The 23,881-nt window shown below is 40.5% G+C and overlaps 1 protein-coding gene and 1 pseudogene across 1 annotated transcript in view; one reads left to right on the forward strand and one right to left on the reverse strand.

Moving 5' to 3' along the window:
* The window catches only part of B4GALNT2 (beta-1,4-N-acetyl-galactosaminyltransferase 2 (SID blood group)), a 65,370-nt gene that overhangs the window by 18,503 nt on the left and 22,986 nt on the right, over positions 1-23,881 (forward strand). The window contains exons 2-3 of the mRNA XM_077163060.1: positions 6,037-6,237; positions 6,818-6,955. Coding sequence (XP_077019175.1) covers positions 6,037-6,237; positions 6,818-6,955 — 339 coding nt within the window. The remainder of the gene's footprint in view (positions 1-6,036; positions 6,238-6,817; positions 6,956-23,881) is intronic.
* On the reverse strand, positions 292-868 carry LOC143685619 (small ribosomal subunit protein eS25 pseudogene; annotated as a pseudogene).

Consider the following 23,881-nt stretch of genomic DNA (forward strand, 5'->3'; position numbering starts at 1 on the left):
GATTGTTTATCATTTTGTTGTTGAGTGGTAGGAGTTCTTTGCATATTCTGGATATTAAATTCTTATCAGATATATGGTTTCCAAATATTTTCTCACATTTAATAAGTTGTTTTCTTAATTTCTTTTTTTTTTTTTTTGCATGGGCAGGCACCAGGAAACGAACCCGGGTCTCCGGCATGTCAGGAGAGAACTCTGCCTGCTGAGCCACCGTGGCCAGCCCTCTCTTGAAATCCTTTTTAACATTTATTTACTAAGGTTTTATTTTTAAAGCGTACAGTTGGTTGGATTTGTTCACGCGTCTTCACCAGCAGCTGGGGCATCTCTACCCTTGGAGTTTCTGGTGTAAATTACTTGAGCTCTGTGTTTTGAAACCAACTTGTTAAGTCCTTTACTAAGCAGCTCCTGAAGGGCTGCTCTGGCCAAGGATCACTGAATGTTCAGTCTCTTAGAGGTGACAGCCAGAGTTATAAGCTTGTGTGGTTGGGAACTAACTTCCTCACAGAGTTTGTCCTGAGTGGTTTTGTCAAACAACACTAGGTTATTGAGCTTGTTCTGAACTTTGCCTTTGGACTACTTCTTTTTGCCCCTGCCCCCAGATTTGTCCACTGGGTCTTTGCCTTTCTTGGCCAGCTTTCCAGCACCTTTCTTCTTCTTGTCCTCAGGCAGCAGCAGCACAAAGCTCAGAGAACAGTTGCTGCCACTGAAGGCTTGCTAAGATGGTGGGAAAAAAGCATCTGGTTGAATCGCAGGCTCATTAAATTTCCTGCGGATATTGGGTGTTTGGCATCAAAGACAGTGTTCTGGAGATTCATAGTCATCTGGCTCTTGCTGCATCCCCGATGAGTTGCTTGGTGTGGGTGAAGGCCATGTAGCTGGGGGTGGTGAGGTTACCCTGGTTGTTGGCAGTGACCCCCACCCTGCCCTGCTGGGACAGTCCTTGCCCCCATGATTAGATGGCGCTCATGTCAATGCCGACGCCATCCCTTGAGCAGCAGCCATGGTTTTCTGAGATGTTTTCTCCCACTACGTTTGAAGGAGTTTGGAAATCTTGATCACGGAAAATCTCCACGGGTGGGCTCGCTAAGCAATCAAACTGTGCAGCTGGTGTCCCCCCACCCCCCATTGCTACCCTCCTGGCAACTTTGAGCCTAGATCCGTCCTACCATCCTGATTCCAAACAGCAAATAAAGCTCTTGGGAGGTTTATTATGACTAATCCAATCTCTTGCACTCTATTGTATAATTTATAGCAAGGACTTTTTGATACAGGCAACTTCAACTTAATTGTTTCTTACACTGCTTTAGCAGTCTGCGAGCTGCTTCTGCCTGTAGGGCAAGTTCTGGGAGGGTGAGCCCCCTTTGCATTTTCTTGTTCAATCTTTCAGGCTTCCACCTGATAGGGTGGCACTGACACACAGGCACCCCAGTGTGCACATAGGGGTTACCCTGCTCCCTCTGTAACTGGGCCTGGGACCCACAAGGGGAGTACAGGCTGCCTCCACACCATGCCTGGGTGAGGGAGGGTCTACTAGCAAAGGCAACCAGGAAATTTGCCCACCATTTTTCAAACTCCTTTTTCTTAATTTGGCACTTACCCAGGTACTGCAACTTTTTAAAGGTTATCTGGAATTTTGAGGGAAATGGCTCTGTGAGTTTTTGCCAGTTGTTCAGAGATTCTGTAGGCTAAAAAAATGTCACCCTGGAGCATCTTATGCCACCATCTTGGTTGACTGGAAGTCTGTTTTTGGATTTTGTTAATTTCATCGTAATGTGTCTTGTAGATCTCTTAGGGTTGTTGAGCTTCCTGGATGTGTATATTCATATCTTTCATTAGATGGAGAAGTTTTTGGCCATTATTTCCTCAAATACTTTTTCTGCCCCTTTCTCTCTTTCTTGTCCACCTGAGACTCCAATGATGTGTACTTTGGTATGCTTGATGGGAACCCACAAGACACTCAGGTTCTGTTCCATTTTCTTCATTATTTTGTTCTTTCTGCTCCTCATACTAGATAATTCCTATTGTCTTAATTTTTTAAGTTTGCAGATCTTTTCTTTTTCCTCTTCAAATCTGCTGTTGAATCTGTCTTTTTTTTTCTTTTCATTTCAAGTGCTGTACTTTGCAGCTCCAAAATTTCTTTCTGGTTCCTTTTTATAACTTCCATCTCATTATTCTGTCCAGACAACTTTTTCCCAATTTCCTTTAGTTGTTGGTATATGGATTCTTTTAGCTCATGGAAAATATTTAAGATTTAATATTTTATTTAAAGTCTCTGACTAATACTTCCAATGTATAAGCTTCACGAGATGGTTTCTAGTATATCCTTCTTCTTCTTTTTTTTTTTTTTTTCCTGTGAATGGGCTGTTCTAGTTTGCCAGCTGCCGGAATGCAACACACCAGAGACGGATTGGCTTTTAATAAAAGGGGATTTATTTTGTTAGTTCTTCAGAGGAAAGGCAGCTAACTTTTCACTGAGGTTCTTTCTTACATGGAAGGCACAGGATGGTCTCTGCTGGTCTTCTCTCCAGGCCCCTGGGTTCCAACAACTTTCCCCGGGGTGACTTCTTTCTGCATCTCCAAAGGCCTGGGCTGAGCTGCAAGTGCTGAGATGAGGAATGCCAAGCTGCTAGGCTGTGCTACATTGCGCTCTCTCATTTAAGCACCAGCCAATTAAGTCAAACGTCACTCATTGCAGCAGACACGCCTCCTAGCCGACTGCAGATGTAATTGGCAACAGATGAGGTTCAGGTACCATTGGCTCATGTCCGCAGCAAGAAAACTAGGTATGCTCACTTGGCCAAGTTGACAACTGAATCTAACTAACACATGGGCCATACTTTGCTTTTCTTTGTGTATTTTGTAATTTTTTCTGAGAAGTGGATACTGTGAATATTTTGTGGTAACTCTGGAAATTTAGTTCTCCCACTCCTCTGGGATTGCTGGAGTTTTTTTTATTGCTTTTGTGGTTGTTATGGGCAGAGCCATCAATTCGTGAAATTTCTGAACTATTTTTTTTTTGCTCCCAAATGCGGAATGGGAAGTGACAAGAAGGGAAAAGAAAAATGTTCTACCTCCCTAAGACTCCTCTGTTGCTTTACCGCAAGGGGCTTTAGAATGGCTGCCCTCACAGCTGGCCCCCAGTGAGCTGATGTAGCTGTGTAGAGCAGTTATCTGTGATCTGACCACATACACGCCCAGATTTTGGAGAACGTGGCCCTTACTGCCCACCCTGGCACCAGCAAGCTGCACCCAAGCCCAGGCTGCCACCCAGCTGAGGGATGGGGGATGGCAGCTACTACACACACTGGAATTCACCAAGATTTACTGCAATTTACCAGCCTCATCCTCTAACTCTTCCCTGGATGCTACACGCTAGCCTCTAGAGTTCCAAAATAGTTGACTCAGATACTTCCTGCCAGTTCCATAGTTGTTTTGGTGGAGGGACTGATTCCTGGATCTTTCTACTCTGCCGTCTTCCTACAATCCTCTCTCTGGTCTGGCATTGTTTTACTTGCAAATTATGGATTTGGGATTTTTTGAAAGGAAGTGCATGGTATTTGACAATTTACTCAACTTTTTCTCTTTTACAGCAATATCTATACTTTTCTTTGAATCTCTCGCCTTCTTCTGTTCAACCCCCCTTCTCTTTTCTCTTCTCTCTTCTCAGTTTAGAGGATTAGAATAAACTGACTGATATATCTGATTTTCAATTCCTAGGAGAGAAATTCTGATTGATTAGCTCTGTTTAGACAGTGTTCACTCTTGGTAAAATCGACCACAACTAGGGGAGTATAAAGTTATATAACCAAAGTATACCAGTTTGAAGCTATTATGTACAACAGAAAAGCCATGTCCTTTAATCCTCATTCAGTATTGCTGGGTGGGATCTTTTTTATTGTTTCCATGGAGATGTGACCCACCCAGTTGTGGGTGGTAACTTTTGATTAGTTGGTTTCCATGGAGATGCATCTCCACCCATTCAAGGTGGGGTTGCTTACTGGAGCTCTTTAAGAAGGAACTATTTTGGAAAAAGTTTGAGAGCCAAGAGAACCAACAGGGCCCATACAGCCAGAGATCTTTGGAGATGCCAAAGGAGAACACCCCAGGAGAATTCTTATGAAACAAGAAGCCAGGAGAAAAACCTAGCAGACATCCTTATGTGCCTTTCCAGCTGACAGAAGTGTTTTAGATCCATTGACTTTTCTTCAATCAAGGTAGCGTTCCCTGGATGCCTTAGTTTGGACATTTTCACGACCTTAGAACTGTAAACTGGCAAAACCATTCCATTTCTGGTACATTGCATTCTGGCAGCTTGTACCCTAAAACACAAAGTTACTAGACACCTCTGTGAGTCAGGAGGAAAACTCTCAAAGAAGCAAGTTTGCCAACCAGGCAGATATCCCCAAAGTTTCTCAGTTGTACTACTTTCATTTTGGATTTTAATTACTTGTTTCTTCTCTCTTTTTTTCCTTTATCAGTCAAGCTAAATGTTTGTTAATTTTTTTTTTTGTTTTTTTGTTAATTTTATTGACCTTTTCAAAGAACACTTTTGGTTTCTTTGGTTTTTAGAGTCTCTCAATTGTTTTTTATTCTTCATTTCATTTATTTCTCCTCTAATTTTATTATTTCTTTCCATTTGCCTTTTTTTCCTAACTCACCAGTTTCTATTTGCATTTGTTATTAAGTCCTTGTTTCTTAGATTCATTTCTTGGCCTTTATCAAGCTCCTTATTTGAATGTATAATTAATTTCTATGTTTTGTGATTAGAATTATGTATTTAAAGTTTCATATTGCCCTCAGTATGCCGTTAGCATGTTTCATAGTTTTGGTATATAGTGTTTTCACTGTCTTTATATTCTTGTTCTTATTTTGTCTTTTTTTATAAAGTGTTTTCAATTTGTTTATTTAAAAATGAAAAACATCTAGCCAATCTCTGGCTGTGTGTTAACATATATTATTCTTTTTTATCATTCTATTTTTTATTGTGAAAAATAACATATATACAAAAAAGCAATGAATTTCTAAGCACAACATGCCAATTAGTTGTAGAACAGATTTCAGAGTTTGGTATAGATTACAATTCCAGAATTTTAGGTTTTTACTTCTAGTTGCTCCAAGACTCAAAGAAATATCATGTAATGCTTAGGGAATCATAACCATTTGTTAAATCCTATCGTCTCTGTTATAACTTTACCTTCTCCTTTGATCTTTCTCCCAGTTTTCAGGGGTATTTGAGCTATGCCCATCTGACATTGTTTTTGATTCAAGAGTTATTTGGGAGAGGGTTTTGTGGTTGTTGTTGTTGTTTAATTTCCACCTGGGAGCTCTTGGTATTAGGTTACATTTTAATTGCACTGTCAGAATATATGATCTGAACTCTATCTACTTTATTACGGTTTCCTCTGTGTCTTACAAATGGCCAATTTTTGTAAATATTCTAAGAGCTCTTTAACAGAATATGAATTATATATTTAATTGCTCTTTTGCTTTGCATATTTCTGAGACTTGATCTCACAAGGACTGAGAGTGGCATACTATAATCTATGATTACCATTGTATTTCTAATCCTTTCTCCTTCCATTTCCTGCCATTTCTTGTTTTGTATATTGTAGTGCTATTATTGAGTGGATAAAGTTCTTAATCACTCTCTATTTTGTGGATCTGGAATTTGATCATATAAAGTGATCCTTTTTGTCCTCTTTAATACTATGGTTTTTTTGCCTTGAGTTTAACTATGCTCATATTAATATATAATATTGCAAACCTTATTCCTTTTTTTTAAATTTCCTTGGGATGATTCTTGCCCATCCTTTTACTTTTGATCTTTCTAAGTCCTCTGTTGCACATTGATTATATATATATTTAACTCTCCTATTTATCAGTGGTTTATTTGGGTAAGGAACATAAGATGTAGGTTTAATTTACATTCTCCCTCAAGTCACTATTCCCATATATATTACATAATCAAGCCATTTATTACCTAATCAAGAAAAGGCTCTTAATATCATCTGCTTTTTTTTTTTTTTTGTCTCCCAACAGCTCTAGATTTCTGTGGCTCCTCAAGAGGTCACTCTTAATCTGTGGATTTGGAGTTATTTTATTTCTATTCAGAAGGATATCCCTTGATGCTGTGTTCATTAGCCTCAGATCAGGCCTCCCGCAGCCTGTCACGGCTGCCCACGTGCTGAAGCTTCTCCCTGAGGAACATCTCAGGAGCCTCTTTACCTACGAAGGAGTCTGGTGAGACATTGAGCGTCCTCTCTCTTCTGTCCTCTTCTATCTTGGTCAAGACCTCTCCCTTGCCCATGCTGTGATTCCTCTGCCCCATTGTGCCCATTTGACGGATGGTTCTCTACTTTCCTAATCGCTAAAGTGATTCCAAACTGTGGGAACCAGGAGAAGCCTTGTGTGTAGAAGTAGTCTCTGTTCTCTCTAGCGAAGTCCTTTAAAACATTGGAGGGCCTGTTTGGCCCAAACTAGGAAAGATGCTGTTGTCCTGTCTCTCTGCCCTCCCCTCGTGGTAGGGCAAAGACACCGCTGGCATTCATGGGGGCCTCCCTTTAAAGAAGTTAGGTGTGGGGTATAATTCAAGTGGGAAAGGGGGGTTCTTCAGCCATCATCCCCTCCCCCTCAGCCCTCCCTGTGGCTCTAGGAAGGTTTTGGATTTCAGGGTCTCAAACTCTATTAGACCAGCCTGGTGTGGGAGGGGAGATCCTCAGGGCAGCGAATCACGGAGTTAGACCTCACGTTCCCTCTTATCAGGCAGCCCGCCCACCATCACCACCCCAACCATCGTTTGCAGTCTTCTTGCTTGTTTTAGGCTGTTCCCGAAAAACCAGTGCAAATGTGAAACCACCAAGAAGCACAAGAGCTATAACTTTCAGGACGCCTATAACCAGCGTGACCTTCCAGCGGTGAAAGCGAGAAGACAGGCGGAATTTGAACACTTTCAGAGGAGGTAATGCAGCCCCTGAGGACTCTCGGGTCCCGAGGTAGCGTCGAAGCTCTCTCTTCTGTGTCCTGAGGTACTATAGCCTAAGAGAGAGGAGGGGACTTCAAACACACGTGCCAGGCATTGTACTACACACTTCACTTGCAATAGCTCATTTCACCTCCTAACAACCTTCCAAAAAATTATTACCCTTGTTTCATAAATGTGAGACTGAAGTTCAGGGAAGTGAAAGCAACCAACCAAAGTCACACAGTATGTAAATGGCAGTGGTTAGCAGTCATACTGCCCTTTGCTCACAGCCCTGGGGCATTGGCCAAGGGGCCATTGAGACCCAGAACCTCTACCCTGGAGCCACGGCAGAGAGTCACAGGGCCTGGGGGCAAGGGGGTACTTCTGGCTCTAATTCCCACCCCTCTGGTTCAGCGATGGCTCTCTTTCTTTCAAGACTTCTGGGAAGAGCTATTAGGAATAAACAAATGAAATAAAATTCAGAAAACAGCCTTTAGAAATGAAGACTTGAAAAACTTTTTGTGTATAAAAATTTCAAATAAAAAAAAGGAAAATGAAAAGAGGAATAAAGATACTTTGAAACATCAGCGTGATGTTGCTGGCATAACCTCAAGGAATTCATAGCCATCACTGAGTTTCATTCATTTACACCAAGTATCTTATTCATTTATGTTTGGAGAACATGCTTTCTCACTACTGTGTGCAAAGCCACAAGTTAAACATTCAGAATCTATCAACCAGGATTGTTGGCTTGAAATAGCAGAGATTGATTCTGGCTGGTTTGTATGAATAGGGCAATTATCGAAGGATCTTGGGGTCTTGGAATTGAAATTTCTGGAAGGAGTAGGATGACCAGGCTGGAAAGTCAGGCAAGAACCAATGAGCCACTGAATGGGGAGCAGGCTCTGGTCTCCATGTTGTCATTGCCTCCTTAGCAGTGGGTTGACTGAGCCTAAGTCATGCCTCAGGGAAGGGAGAGGGTGAGTTGGGCAACTCCAGATTTGATTTTGGAGTTATCTACTTTCCCCCAAATTACATGTAAATGGAAGCTTCCCCAGAAGAAAGATGGAGGCACCAAAGGAAGAGGGTATTGAAAGCTGGACACTCATGGAATACAAAGGTGATTCCAGCATGGATTTTTAACTCTGGCCTCCATCGTGACCTAGCTGAGTGAGACACTACAGAGCTCAGTAATGGCAGGTGGGAGCAGACTGCTGTGTTCTGGTCCCGCATCCTCTATTCCCCCAAGCTGGTGATCTTGGACAAGTTGCTTAAACTCTCTGTACCTCAGTTTGTTCCTCTGTAAAATGGGGATAATAATAGTACCTCATTCCTGGAGATATTGAGAGGATATGATGAGTTGATGTATGGAAAGATCTTAAAACTGCATCTGGAGAGATCCAAGATGGCGTCTTAGTAAGGTACATGCGTCTTAGTTCCTCCGACTCCAAATCAACTAATAGGTGAACAGAAACAGTACAGAACAGCTCCCGGGGCTACAGCAGGGAATGGACACACAGCGTAACCCAGTCTGGGCTGGTTAGTCTGACTGCGAAACTCGGCTGCGGTGAGTGAGATCCCCGAGCGGCGGGCGATTTCCCGAGCAGCCGCAGCTGCGGCGGTCCGAGCTAATCCCTCCCTCCTTCCCGGGCGGAGAGACAAGCTTCCCAGCCAAGGCGGCCGGCGCCACACTTTTGCGGGCGGCTTCGAGTCTCGGCTTCGAGTCCGCAGCTACGAGTCTCGGATCAGAGGGCTATACAAAGTCTGGGCTGGCAAGTCTGACTGCGACTCTTGGCTGCGGCGAGACCCCCGAGCAGCGCGTGATTTGCCGAGCAGCCGCAGCTGCGGCGGTCCGAGCTAATCCCTCCCTCCTTCCCGGGCCGGCTGAGAGTATCGGAGAAGCAAGTTTCCCAAGCCGAGGCAGGCGGCGCCCTTCTTCTGCGGGCGGCTTCGAGTCTCGGCTTTGAGTCCGCGGCTACGAATCTCAGATCAGAGGGCTATCCAAAGTCTGGGCTGGCTAGACTGACTGCGAGACTTGGCTGCGGTGAGACCCCCGAGCGGCGCGTGATTTCCCGATCAGCGGCAGCTGCGGTGGTCCGAGCTACTCCCTCCCTCCTTTCCGGGCCGGCTGAGAGTATTGGAGAAGCAAGTTTCCCAAGCCGAGGCAGGCGGCACCCCTCTTTTACGGGCGGCTTCGAGTCTCTGCTTCGAGTCCGCGGATACGAGTCTCGGATAGGAGGGCTATCCAAGCAGCGGTAGCCCCCCCCCACGGGAGGCTTCCTGGTCCGGTGGGGAATCCCCCAGGCCTGCTGCGGCCCGCAACCAGCCACAGGGTCCCCTCAAGCCGCGGCAGCTGACGCCCCCACCACGCGCGGCCCCTGAACCAACGGAGAGAATTGGATCCGAAATCCCCAGGCCACGGAGATTGGTGACTGGGGGAGACCCATTCCAAACACTTGAGACAAACGTGTGCCACGTGCGCCACATACTGGGTAAGATAAGAAAAACAGATCCCAGAGATTTCACAGAAAAATATTACAACCTTGCTGGGTCCAACACCAAGAGAAATCTGAATAAATGCCCAGACGCCAGCAGCAGAAGATAACTGTCCACGCTCAAAAGATTGAGAATATGGCTCAGTCAAAGGAACAAACCAATAGCTCAAATGAGACACAAGAGCTGAGACAACTAATGCTGAATATACGAACAGAAATGGAAAACCTCTTCAAAAATGAAATCGATAAATTGAGGGAGGACATGAAGAGGACATGGGCTGAACATAAAGAAGAAATAGAAAAACTGAAAAAACAAATCGCAGAACTTATGGAAGTGAAGGATAAAGTAGCAAACATAGAAAAAATAATGGATAGCTACAATGATAGATTTAAAGAGACAGAAGATAGAATTAGTGAATTGGAGGATGGAACATCTGAATTCCAAAAAGAAACAGAAACTATAGGGAAAAGAATGGAAAAATTTGAACAGGGTATCAGGGAACTCAAGGACAATATGAACCGCACAAATATACGTGTTGTGGGTGTCCCAGAAGGAGAAGAGAAGGGAAAAGGAGGAGAAAAACTAATGGAAGAAATTATCACTGAAAATTTCCCAACTCTTATGAAAGACCTAAAATTACAGATCCAAGAAGTGCAGCGTACCCCAAAGAGATTAGACCCAAATAGGCGTTCTCCAAGACACTTACTAGTTAGAATGTCAGAGGTCAAAGAGAAAGAGAAGATCTTGAAAGCAGCAAGAGAAAAACAATCCATTACATACAAGGGAAACCCAATAAGACTTTGTGTAGATTTCTCAGCAGAAACCATGGAAGCTAGAAGACAGTGGGATGATATATTTAAAATACTAAAAGAGAAAAACTGCCAACCAAGACTCCTATATCCAGCAAAATTATCCTTCAACAATGAGGGAGAAATTAAAACATTCTCAGACAAAAAGTCACTGAAAGAATTTGTGACCAAGAGACCAGCTCTGCAAGAAATACTAAAGGGAGCACTAGAGTCAGATACAAAAAGACAGAAGAGAGAGATATGGAAAAGAGTGTAGAAAGAAGGAAAATCAGATATGATATATATAATACAAAAGGCAAAATGGTAGAGGAAAATATTATCCAAACAGTAATAACACTAAATGTCAATGGACTGAATTCCCCAATCAAAAGACATAGATTGGCAGAATGGATTAAAAAACAGGATCCTGGGCGGGCCGCGGTGGCTCAGCGGGCAAAGTGCTTGCCTGCTATGCCGGAGGACCTCGGTTCGATTCCCGGCCCCAGCCCATGTAACAAAAACGGAGAAACAGAATACAATAAAACAAGAAAATGTTTAAAAATGTTTCCCTTTCTTCCTTCCTTCCTTCCTTCTATCCTTCCTTCCTTCTCTCTGTCTTTCCTTTAAAAAAAAAAAAAAAAAAAAAAAAAAAAAAAAAAAAAAAAACAGGATCCTTCGATATGCTGTCTACAGGAAACACATCTTAGACCCAAAGATAAACATAGGTTGAAAGTGAAAGGTTGGGAAAAGATATTTCATGCAAATAACAACCAGAAAAGAGCAGGAGTGGCTATACTAATATCCAACAAATTAGACTTCAAATGTAAAACAGTTAAAAGAGACAAAGAAGGACACTATATACTAATAAAAGGAACAATTAAACAAGAAGACATAACAATCATAAATATTTACGCACCAAATCAGAATGCCCCAAAATACGTGAGGAATATACTGCAAACACTGAAAAGGGAAATAGACTCATATACCATAATAGTTGGAGACTTCAACTCACCACTCTCATCAATGGACAGAACATCTAGACAGAGGATCAACAAAGAAATAGAGAATCTGAATATTACTATAAATGAACTAGACTTAATAGACATTTATAGGACATTACATCCCACAACAGCAGGATACACCTTTTTCTCAAGTGCTCATGGATCATTCTCAAAGATAGACCGTATGCTGGGTCACAAAGCAAGTCTTAACAAATTTAAAAAGATTGAAATCTTACACAACACTTTCTCGGACCATAAAGGAATGATGTTGGAAATCAATAATAGACAGAGTGCCAGAAAATTCACAAATACGTGGAGGCTCAACAACACACTCCTAAACAACGACTGGGTCAAAGAAGAAATTGCTAGAGAAATTAGCAAATACCTCGAGGCGAATGAAAATGAAAACACAACATATCAAAACTTATGGGACGCAGCAAAGGCAGTGCTAAGAGGGAAATTTATTGCTCTAAATGCCTATATCAGAAAAGAAGAAAAGGCAAAAATTCAGGAATTAACTATCCATTTGGAAGAACTGGAGAAAGAACAGCAAGCTAACCCCAAAGCAAGCAAAAGGAAAGAAATAACAAAGATTAGAGCACAAATAAATGAAATTGAAAACATGAAAACAATAGAGAAAATCAATAAGGCCAGAAGTTGGTTCTATGAGAAAATCAATAAGATTGATGGGCCCTTAGCAAGATTGACAAAAAGAAGAAGAGAGAGGATGCAAATAAATAAGATCAGAAATGGAAGAGGAGACATAACTACTGACCTCACAGAAATAAAGGAGGTAATAACAGGATACTATGAACAACTTTACGCTAATAAATACAACAATTTAGAGGAAATGGACGGGTTCCTGGAAAGACATGAACAACCAACTTTGACTCAAGAAGACATAGATGACCTCAACAAACCAATCACAAGTAAAGAAATTGAAGCAGTCATTCAAAAGCTTCCTAAAAAGAAAAGTCCAGGACCAGACGGCTTCACATGTGAATTCTATCAAACATTCCAGAAAGAATTAGTACTAACTCTCCTCAAACTCTTCAAAAAAATCGAAGTGGAGGGAAAACTACCTAATTCATTCTATGACGCCAACATTACCCTCATACCAAAACCAGGCAAAGATATTACAAGAAAAGAAAACTACAGGCCGATCTCTCTAATGAATATAGATGCAAAAATCCTCAATAAAATTCTAGCAAATCGTATCCAACAACACATTAAAAGAATTATTCATCATGACCAAGTAGGATTCATCCCAGGTATGCAAGGATGGTTCAACATAAGAAAATCAATTAATGTAATACACCATATCAACAAATCAAAGCAGAAAAATCACATGATCATCTCAATTGATGCAGAGAAGGCATTTGACAAGATTCAACATCCTTTCCTGTTGAAAACACTTCAAAAGATAGGAATACAAGGGAACTTCCTTAAAATGATAGAGGGAATATATGAAAAACCCACAGCTAATATCATCCTTAATGGGGAAAAATTGAAAACGTTCCCCCTAAGATCAGGAACAAGACAAGGATGTCCACTATCACCACTATTATTCAACATTGTGTTGGAGGTTCTAGCCAGAGCAATTAGACAAGAAAAAGAAATACAAGGCATCAAAATTGGAAAGGAAGAAGTAAAACTATCACTGTTTGCAGACGATATGATACTATACGTCAAAAACCCGGAAAAATCCACCACAAAACTACTAGAGCTAATAAATGAGTACAGCAAAGTAGCAGGTTACAAGATCAACATTCAAAAATCTGTAGAATTTCTATACACTAGTAATGAACAAGCGGAGGGGGAAATCAAGAAACGAATCCCATTTACAATTGCAACTAAAAGAATAAAATACCTAGGAATAAATTTAACTAAAGAGACAAAAAACCTATATAAAGAAAACTACAAAAAACTGCTAAAAGAAATCACAGAAGACCTAAACAGATGGAAGGGCATACCGTGTTCATGGATTGGAAGACTAAATATAGTTAAGATGTCAATCCTACCTAAATTGATTTACAGATTCAATGCAATACCAATCAAAATCCCAACAACGTATTTTTCAGAAATAGAAAAACCAATAAGCAAATTTATCTGGAAGGGCAGGGTGCCCCGAATTGCTAAAAACATCTTGAGGGAAAAAAAAACGAAGCTGGAGGTCTTGCACTGCCTGACTTTAAGGCATATTATGAAGCCACAGTGGTCAAAACAGCATGGTATTGGCATAAAGATAGATATATCGACCAATGGAATCGAATAGAGTGCTCAGATATAGACCCTCTCATCTATGGACATTTGATCTTTGATAAGGCAGTCAAGCCAACTCACCTGGGACAGAACAGTCTCTTCAATAAATGGTGCCTAGAGAACTGGATATCCATATGCAAAAGAATGAAAGAAGACCCATATCTCATACCCTACACAAAAGTTAACTCAAAATGGATCAAAGATCTAAACATTAGGTCTAAGACCATAGAACAGTTAGAGGAAAATGTCGGGAGATATCTTATGAATCTTACAATTGGAGGCGGTTTTATGGACCTTACACCTAAAGCAAGAGCACTGAAGAAGGAAATAAATAAATGGGAACTCCTCAAAATTAAACACTTTTGTGCATCAAAGAACTTCATCAAGAAAGTAGAAAGACAGCCTACACAATGGGAATCAATATTTGGAAACGACATATCAGATAAAGGTCTAGTATCCAGAATTTATAATGAGATTGTTCAACTCAACAACAAAAAGATAGCCAACCCAATTACAAAATGGGAAAAAGACTTGAATAGACACCTCTCAGAGGAGGAAATACAAATGGCCAAAAGACACATGAAGAGATGCTCAATGTCCCTGGCCATTAGAGAAATGCAAATCAAAACCACAATGAGATATCATCTCACACCCACCAGAATGGCCATTATCAACAAAACAGAAAATGACAAGTGCTGGAGAGGATGCGGTGAAAGAGGCACACTTATCCACTGTTGGTGGGAATGCCAAATGGTGCAACCACTGTGGAAAACAGTTTGGCGGTTCCTCAAAAAGCTGAATATAGAATTGCCATACGACCCAGCAATACCATTGCTGGGAATCTACTCAAAGGAATTAAGGGCAAAAACTCAAACAGACATTTGCACACCAATGTTTATAGCAGCGTTATTTACAATTGCAAAGAGATGGAAACAGCCAAAATGTCCATCAACAGACGAGTGGCTAAACAAACTGTGGTATATACATACGATGGAATATTATGCAGCTTTAAGGCAGGATAAACTTATGAAGCATGTAATAACATGGATGGACCTAGAGAACATTATGCTGAGTGAGTCTAGCCAAAAACTAAAAGACAAATACTGTATGGTCCCAATGATGTGAATCGACACTCGAGAATAAACTTGCAATATGTCATTGGTAACAGAGTTCAGCAGGAGTTAGAAACAGGGTAAGATAATGGGTAATTGGAGCTGATGGAATACAGACTGTGCAATAGGACTAGATACAAAAACTCAAAAATGGACAGCACAATAATACCTAATTGTAAAGTAATCATGTTAAAATACTGAACGAAGCTGCATCCGAGCGATAGGTTCTTGTTTTGTTTTGTTTTGTTTGTTTTGTTCTTATTATTATTACTTTTATTTTTTTTTCTCTATATTAACATCCTATATTTTTTTCTGTTATACTGCTAGTTCTTCTAAACCGATGCAAATGTACTAAGAAACGATGATCATGCATCTATGTGATGATGTTAAGAATTACTGATTGCATATGTAGAATGGTATGATGTCTAAAAAAAAAAAAAAAAAAAAAAAAAATGGTCAGCACCATACTGCCTAACTGTAATGTAATTATGTTGGAACACTGAATGAAGCTGCATCTGATCTATAGTTTTTTTTTTGTTTTTTTTTTTCTTTCTCATATATTTTTGTACTTTTTATTTTTATTTGTGTTTTCTCTGTGTTATCACTTTATTTCTTTTTCTGTTGTCGTGCTATTTCTTTCTCTAAATCGATGCATATGTACTGAGAAATGATGACCATACACCTATGTGATGATATTAAGAATTACTGATTGCATATGTAGAATGGATTGATTTCTAATGTTGTGTTAGTTAATTTTTTTTAATTAATAAAAAAAAAAAAAAAAACTGTATCTGGGGACTTCCGGAGAAGATGGCGGCTTAGTAAGACGTGCGGGTCTTAGTTCCTCCTCCAGAAAAGCAACTAAAGAAAGAGAAACAATACGAAACAGCTCCCGGAGTCACGACAGAGACCAAAAAGACAGCGTACCCCATTCTGGAACGGCTGAACGGGCAGGGAGAATCCACTGCGGTGAGATACCCGAGGGGCGCACGTTTTCCTGGCCAGGGCGGCTGGCGACTGGGGTCCCCTCCACGCACGTGGCTTCCCGGTCTGACTGGGAATGTTGGATAGCTGGGCCCTCCCGTCACGCTTGGCATCTCAGGCCAGCTGGGCAATTTGGACTGGCACTCCCCCAAGCCGCGGCGGCCAGCGACCCCCGCCTCCACGCGCGGTTTTCCGGGCCGACTGCCCCGCAGACAGACGACCGCCACGAGCGCCACCTACTGGGCAGGAAAAGAAAAACAGAGCCCAGAGATTTCACAGAAAAGCCTTTCAACCAGCTGGGTCCCACACCCAGGGAAATCTGATCAAATGCCCAGACACCAGCAGAAAATAATGGATCACGCTCGGAAAATTGAAGATATGGCCCAGTCAAAGGAACAAACCAATAGTTCAAATGAGATACAGGAGCTGAGACAACTAATGCTGAATATACGAACAGAAATGGAAAAACTCTTCAAAAACCAAATCAATAAATTGAGGGAGGACATGAAGAAGACATGGGCTGAACAAAAAGAAGAAATAGAAAATCTGAAAAAACAAATCACAGAACTTATGGGAGTGAAGGACAAAGAAGAAAAAATGGAAAAAACAATGGATACCTACAATGGTAGATCTAAAGAGACAGAAGCTACAATTAGTGAACTGGAGGATGGAATATCTGAATTCCAAAAAGAAACAGAAACTATAGGGAAAAGAATGGAAAAACTTGAGCAGGGAATCAGGGAACTGAATGACAATATGAAGCGCACAAATATACGTGTTGTGGGTGTCCCAGAAGGAGAAGAGAAGGGAAAAGGAGGAGAAAAACTAATGGAAGAAATTATCACTGAAAATTTCCCAACTCTTATGAAAGACCTAAAATTACAGATCCAAGAAGTGCAGCGCACCCCAAAGAGAATAGACCCAAATAGGCGTTCTCCAAGACATTTACTAGTTAGAATGTCAGAGGTCAAAGAGAAAGAGAGGATCTTGAAAGCAGCAAGAGAAAAACAATCTGTCACATACAAGGGAAACCCAGTAAGACTATGTGTAGATTTCTCAGCAGAAACCATGGAAGCTAGAAGACAGTGGGATGATATATTTAAATTACTAAAAGAGAAAAACTGCCAACCAAGACTCCTATATCCAGCAAAATTGTCCTTCAAAAATGAAGGAGAAATTAAAACATTTATAGACAAAAAGTCACTGAGAGAATTTGTGACCAAGAGACCAGCTCTGCAAGAAATACTAAAGGGAGTACTAGAGTCAGATACGAAAAGACAGAAGAGAGAGGTATGGAGTAAAGTGTAGAAAGGAGGAAAATCAGATATGATATATATAATACAAAAGGCAAAATGTTAGAGGAAAATATTATCCTAACAGTAATAACACTAAAAGTTAATGGACTGAATTTCCCAATCAAAAGACATAGAATGGCAGAATGGATTATGACCCAGCAATACCACTGCTAGGTATCTACTCAAAGGACTTAAGGGCAAAGACACAGACGGACATTTGCACACCAGTGTTTATAGCAGCATTATCTACAATTGCAAAGAGATGTAAACAGCCAAAATGTCCATCAACAGACGAGTGGCTAAACAAACTGTGGCGTATACCTACGATGGAATATTATGCAGCTTTAAGACAGACTAAACTTATGAAGCATGTAACAACATGGATGGACCTAGAGAACATTATGCTGAGTGAGTCTAGCCAAAAACTAAAGGACAAATACTGTATGGTCCCACTGATGTGAACCGACATTCGAGAATCAGCTTGGAATATATCATTGGTAACAGAGACCAGCAGGAGTTAGAAACAGGGTAAGATAATGGGTAATTGGAGCTGAAGGGATACAGACTGTGCAACAGGACTAGATACAAAAACTCAAAAATGGACAGCACAATAATACCCAAGTGTAATGTAACTAGGTTGGAACACTGAATGAAGCTGCACCTGAAATATGGTTTTTTGTTTGTTTGTGTTTGTATCTTTTGTTTTTATTTTTTTTATTTTTCCTTTTTATATATATATTTTTTATTAGTATTATTATTTTAATTCTCTTCTCTGTATTAACATTCTATATCTTTTTCTGCTGTTTTGCTAGTTCTTTTCCTAAATCGATGCAAATGTACTAAGAAATGATGATCATACATCTATGTGATGATACTAAGAATTACTGAGTGCATGTGTAGAATGGAATGATTTCTAAATGTTGTGTTAATTTCTTTTTTTTTTTTGATTAATAAAAAAAAATAAATAAAAAAAACTGCATCTGGTTTGTAGTGGTCCTAAAAAATCTTTATGGCCACCACCATCAGTAGGACCCTGATCTCAATGAAGTTATACAAGAGGAGAGGAGGTACAAAAAGTATTTCTAGAACTACAAATCCACTTCATTGGTGCTCACACCAGCGGGGCCTTGGCTCTGGGCTCCCATAATACCATCTGCCTGCCCCCTAACAGGATGGTTTCCACTGTTTGTCCGTTTCCTGGTTTCTGTGCCATTATTCTGTGAAGTCCCTGAAGTCAGCAACTTGAAGCTCCTGGCAGAGAGCCTGACCCAATGTAGGGCTCAGCAAATGTCTGTAGAATAAGTAGACGGTATAAGGGGAAGCACGGAGCACTCATTTAGGTAGGGCAGTGCAGACACTGCTGAGAGAAAGGAGGCGGTTGTCTCCCCCGGGGATGCTTTTGACTCATGTGTGCAAATTGCAGGAGTGTGGTGGAGGGGAGGGTGTATAGGGAAGGAGCTTGGAAGACCGGGAGATGGAGAAGGTGAGACGAGGGAGTACAGAGGAGGGATAAGAAGATAGGAGATGAGTGACCATTGGGAGGGGGTACTGGTCTGGAGGGAGCTGAGCAGAACAAATTATAAGAAGGAAAAGATTCTGAGACCAATGGAAGAAAGGTTTATTTGATCTGGAACTGAACTTTTCTGTAGTGCATAATCTAATTCAACCTATCTGTATAGTTGAACAACTGAACACAAGAAGCACAGGATAAGAAAGAGGACCTTTAATACTCTATAGATTATTATAATGCCTGGAAACACCCTAGAGTATATTAAGCAGAAAATCAAAAAGTATTGGCAAAGTCCCCTGAGGGAAGGGAAAAGGACTATGGAACTATTAAATCTTACCATCAGGGAACCCCCTCATACTGTGTCAAACTTTAGGGACACCCAAGTCAATAGGCCATGCCCTCGATCATGAGGCTTACTCTTGCGAAGCTTATGTAGGTAGCTGAGAAGCTTAGACTACCTATAGGCATGCCTAAGAGTTACTTCTGGAGGACCTCTGTTGTTGCTCAGATGTGGCCTCAATCTCTCTAAGTCCAATTTTGCAAGTGAAATCATTGCCCTCCCCCCTACATGGGACATGACGCCCAGGGGTGAAAGCCTCCCTGGAGGCATGGGACATAACTCCTAGGAATGAGTCCGGCCCTGGCACAGTGTGATCAACAATTCCATCCTGACCAAAAGGGGGAAAAGAAGTATAGCTAATAAAGTATAAGTGGCTGAGAGTTCAAATAGAGTCGAGAGCCTACTCTGGAGGTTGCTCTTACACAAGCTTCAGGTAGACCTTGCTACCTATCATAACTTGCCAATCCCCAACCAGGACTATTCCAGCCAATCCTAAAGAACAGCTAGGGCAATATATGGGATTCCACAAGGGTTCCAGGCACTAGAGTAACTTTCCAGAAACCTACAACCTCCAGATGGGTCGCTGGCCCAGATAAGTCCTGAAACCCAGCCCAGCCTCTCCAGAACATCAGATAGTTCCATCTCCCTACCCCATATTAGTGACAGACCCTTCCAATATCAAAAATTTAAAATTGCCATAGCCCAAACAACCCCAAAGAGAGGTATGGAAAGATCAAAGGTAATGGTGGAATTATATGTAGAAGATAAGACTTAACAAATGAATGTGAATGCTGAATCATTAAATTGATATCTTGTTTAGTCTCCAGTATTTTAGAGCAGCTAGAAGTAAAACCTGAAATTGTGAAATTGTCACCCATGTCAAAGTCTGAAATATGTTCTACAACTAATTGTGGTGTGGGGTTTTGAGATTTATAGCTTTTTTGTATATATGTTATTGTTCACACAAAAAAAAGAACGAAAAAGTCGATTGTGTTGATTAAAAAAAAAGTATTTAAGTCCTCTAACCTCTTATATTCTGGAGCAGCTTTAGAAGGAAAAATATGAGAGGATGGTATGGTAGCCCATGACAAACTCTGGGATCTGTCCTGCAACCACTTTTTGAAGAGTGCTTTGAAAACGATTGCTTTTTTATTCTTTGCTTTGTATATATGTTATACTATACAATAAAAAAGTTTTTAAAAAGAAAGGAAGGAATGGATTCTGCCCAGTGAAGACTAAGGAGCCAAAGGACTTCCTGGCTATGTCCTCACCTGCCCTTTCCTTTCCCTTGGGATTCGTGGCTGAGTTCTGGACAAGGCACAATCCCAGAGGAAAGAGGCACAAGGTGACATCAAAGATGCAGCTTTAAAAAGAATGATGTAGCTCTAGATACACTGATGGGGAGAGCGCTCTAGTATTTATTGACTGAAAAAAGCAAAATGCAGAAAAATTGTACATTAGACCACCATTTGTGTTTTTAAAGGGGTGGATATATATCAGTGTGCATAGATATGTCTGTGTAATTGTGGGGAAAGTCGTGGTAAATGTTCAACAACCTGCTTGTGAGGAGGTGGGAGCCTGATTTGCAGTGTTTGTCAATTTCCGTGGTGTAAATACTTCCACCATGGCTGATTACAAGCTACCAACATGACCTCACTGAACATGGAGTTGGAAAAAGATACATAGTAGCTTACCATTATATAATATCTCTGTGAGACAGATGCAATAGAAAAATAATCTTAAGGGCAGAGATAATTGTATTATATGGTAAATAATTTGGGAGTGATGAGTTTTTTTTTAATTTTTTTCATTAATTTTTAAATTAAAAAAATGACAAGAAAGAAACATAAACATTCTGAACATATGATCATCCCGTTCTATATATATAATCAGTAATTCACAATATCATCACATAGTTGCATATTCATCATGATCATTTCTTAGAACATTTGCATCAATTTAGAAAAAGAAATAAAAAGACAACAGAAAAAGAAATAAAACGAAAGCAGAAAAAAAATTATACATACCATGCCCCTTACCCCTCCCTTTCATTGATCACTAGCATTTCAAACTAAATTTATTTTAACATTTGTTTCCCTTATTATTTATTTTTATTGAGTGATGAATTTTGAGTGCTTATTACCCTTGCCTTTATTACATTATATTTTAATTTAATTTAATTTAACTTTTATTAATGTCTATGTTTAACAGTTGACTTGCAAAATTCCTGAAAATTCAAGAATGAACTCTCACAAGCCAGTTCCAGCACACCACAATTTTATATATTTAACATGGGCTATGTGTTCTCTGTCCCCGGTTCATAGAGAAATGTCCTACTGGTTCTGTTCAGTTATGCCTTGGAGGAGAGAGTGGTCAAGGTTTTGCCTTGAAAGCTCCTTCCATGCACTGCATCTAAGCTGCCCTCCTCTATTAAGGATTTTCCATGGACAGAGGGAAGGGAAGCACTGACAACCAGTCTGTGGTGCTCTGGATGCAGTATGGCACCATCTGGAGGCGACGGCTGTCTGCTTTAGTTTAAAATCACATGGGGTGCGATGAATCCCGGAGTGATTCGATCAGTGAGTGGAAAAGTATTTGCAAAGCCCTCTTCGGGGAATCAACTTCCCCAAGTTGAATTCTTGATATTCTCACAAGCAGTGGGGACAACCAAAGCTATAGGCTGAGCCCCCAGTCTTGGGGTTTGTTCATATGAAACTTAACCCCACACAGGATAGGTCAAGTCTACTTAAAATTTAGGCCTCAGAGTCACCCCCAAGAGAGACTCTTTTGTTGCTCAGATGTGGCCTCTCTCTCCACCCAACACAACAAGCAATCTCACCACCCTCCCCCTGTCTACGTAGGACATGACTCCAAGGGGTGTGGACCTTCCTGGTAACATGGGACAGAAACCCTAGAATGAGCTGAGACTCAGCACCAAGGGATTGGGAAAGCCTTCTTGACCAAAAGGGGGAAGAGTGAAATGAGACAAAGTGTCAATGGCTGAGAGATTCCAAACAGAGTCGAGAGGTTATCCTGGAGGTTATTCTTATGCATTAAGTAGATATCACCTTGTTATCCAAGATGTAGTGGAGAGGCTGGAGGGAACTGCCTGAAAATGTAGAGCTGTGTTCCAGTAGCCATGTTTCTTGAGGATGATTGAATAATGATATAGCTGTCACAATATTACTGTGTGATTGTGAAAACTTTGTGTCTGATGCTCCTTTTATCTACCTCGTCACCAGATGAGTAGAACATATGGAATAAGAATAAATAATAGGGGAAACAAATGTTAAAATAAATTTAATTTGAAATGCTAGTGATCAATGAAAGTGAGGGGTAAGGGGTATGGTATGTATAATCTTTTTTTTTATTTTCGTTTTATTTCTTTTTCTGAATTGATACAAATGTTCTAAGAAATGATGAATATGCAACTAAGTGATGATATTGTGATTATATATGCAGAACGAAATGATCACATGTTAATGTTTTAGTTCATTTGTTGTTAAATTTTTTTAATTAATAAATAAATTAATTAAAAAAAATCGCATGGGGCGGGGCGGTGCAAGGGTAGTTCAGTGGTAGAATTCTCACCCCCCATGCAGGAGACCCAGGTTAGATTCCTGGCCCATGCACTTCCCAAAACACAAACGAACAAACAAAACAAACAATAAAAAAACCAGCAAACAAAAATTCAACAAGTGGTGCTGCAACAAGGAGATGCTCACATGGAAAAGAATGAAATGTGACCCCACCACACAGCATACAAAAAAAAAAAAAAAAAAAAAAAGCCCATGGGGACCTGGCCATGCGCTTCCCAAAACAAACAAGCAAGCAAACAAAGAAAGAAAAACAAACAAACATTCAACAAATGGTGCTACAATAATGGGATATTCACATGGAAAAAGAATGAACTTGACTCCTGCTACACAGCTCACAAAAATAATAATGATGATAATAATCCCATGGGGATAATTGTGGGTCCCATGGCAGGCAGGGACTTCCAGGAAACAGTAATTCCAGGAGTCTCTCAACTGCTAAACTCCATTTCATCAGCCTCATCTGAGCTGAGAGGAATCAGGAAATCAGAGAACCTGCCTCTGCATTTCTGCTTCCCTCACTGGGGTTGTCTGCCATCTCCTGCCAGAATTCATCCTCTCTGCCATGTCCTCACTACCCCTAAGAACTTTAGCTGCCACCATTTGAGGATGGACAGCTCATGGAGCTTTACCAGATACAATTATTTTACATATATGGGATTATGTCACTTGGTGACCTATATTGTTTTCTACTTAAAAATGTATTGTGGATATGTGGCAAAAGAAAAGTGTAAAGATAGAGGAAATTTATGTAGAATGTATTTAATGGTGCTTATTTTTAAAGTGTAATTCAAGTTTACAGTATTACTTAATGCCTATTTACAGAATTTAATAGAGAATCAAGGCTAGAAAATATCTATATCTTGAAGAGCCTTTTACAACTTCATGTTATATGATGACAAATTTTATTATTATTCTCCTTAAAATTGAGCAGTTGATTCCTATGGTCCAAAAGATGAACCTGTTATTATAAGTGATTGAATTAACCGTGAGACTTGTTAAAGTGTAGTATTGCAGCAATCAGTTGGAGAATATATTATAAAATTTTCAGACAGCATATCAAAAATGAAATGTTTTATTTGTATTCTAAAGAAAATGCAATTTTGCTGTTAATTCTGTACTTTTTTATTGAAAATTTTTTATAACTTTGCCTTTAAAATTTTCTATAAAAGCATTTGCAAATTACATGCTTAGTTTAATAAAAGCCTTTAGCCACACACACACACACACACACACACACGCAAATATATTGTGGAGACTCCATGCAGTAGAGAAAAGCAAGCACATTTCTGCACTCGGAATCTCCACACTTACCTTAATTTCCGCAGCAGAGGAATAAGTGCCAGGTCTCCTGGGTTAGGCCCTATGGCTGCAGAGAAAAGAGTCTCTGCAGAAAGCCCAGGAGTAAAAGAGGAGGACGTGACATTTCACCCTCAAAGTACTAGAAACCCCAGGAAGTAAAGAAGGAAAAAGTCACTCAGGAACCAGAGAAGCCCTTGGGCCAGTAAATTCTCCTCAGAGTGATGAGGAAATCAGGAG

The sequence above is a fragment of the Tamandua tetradactyla genome, chromosome 6 (genome assembly GCF_023851605.1).
Source record: "Tamandua tetradactyla isolate mTamTet1 chromosome 6, mTamTet1.pri, whole genome shotgun sequence".
Classification (NCBI taxonomy): domain Eukaryota; kingdom Metazoa; phylum Chordata; class Mammalia; order Pilosa; family Myrmecophagidae; genus Tamandua; species Tamandua tetradactyla.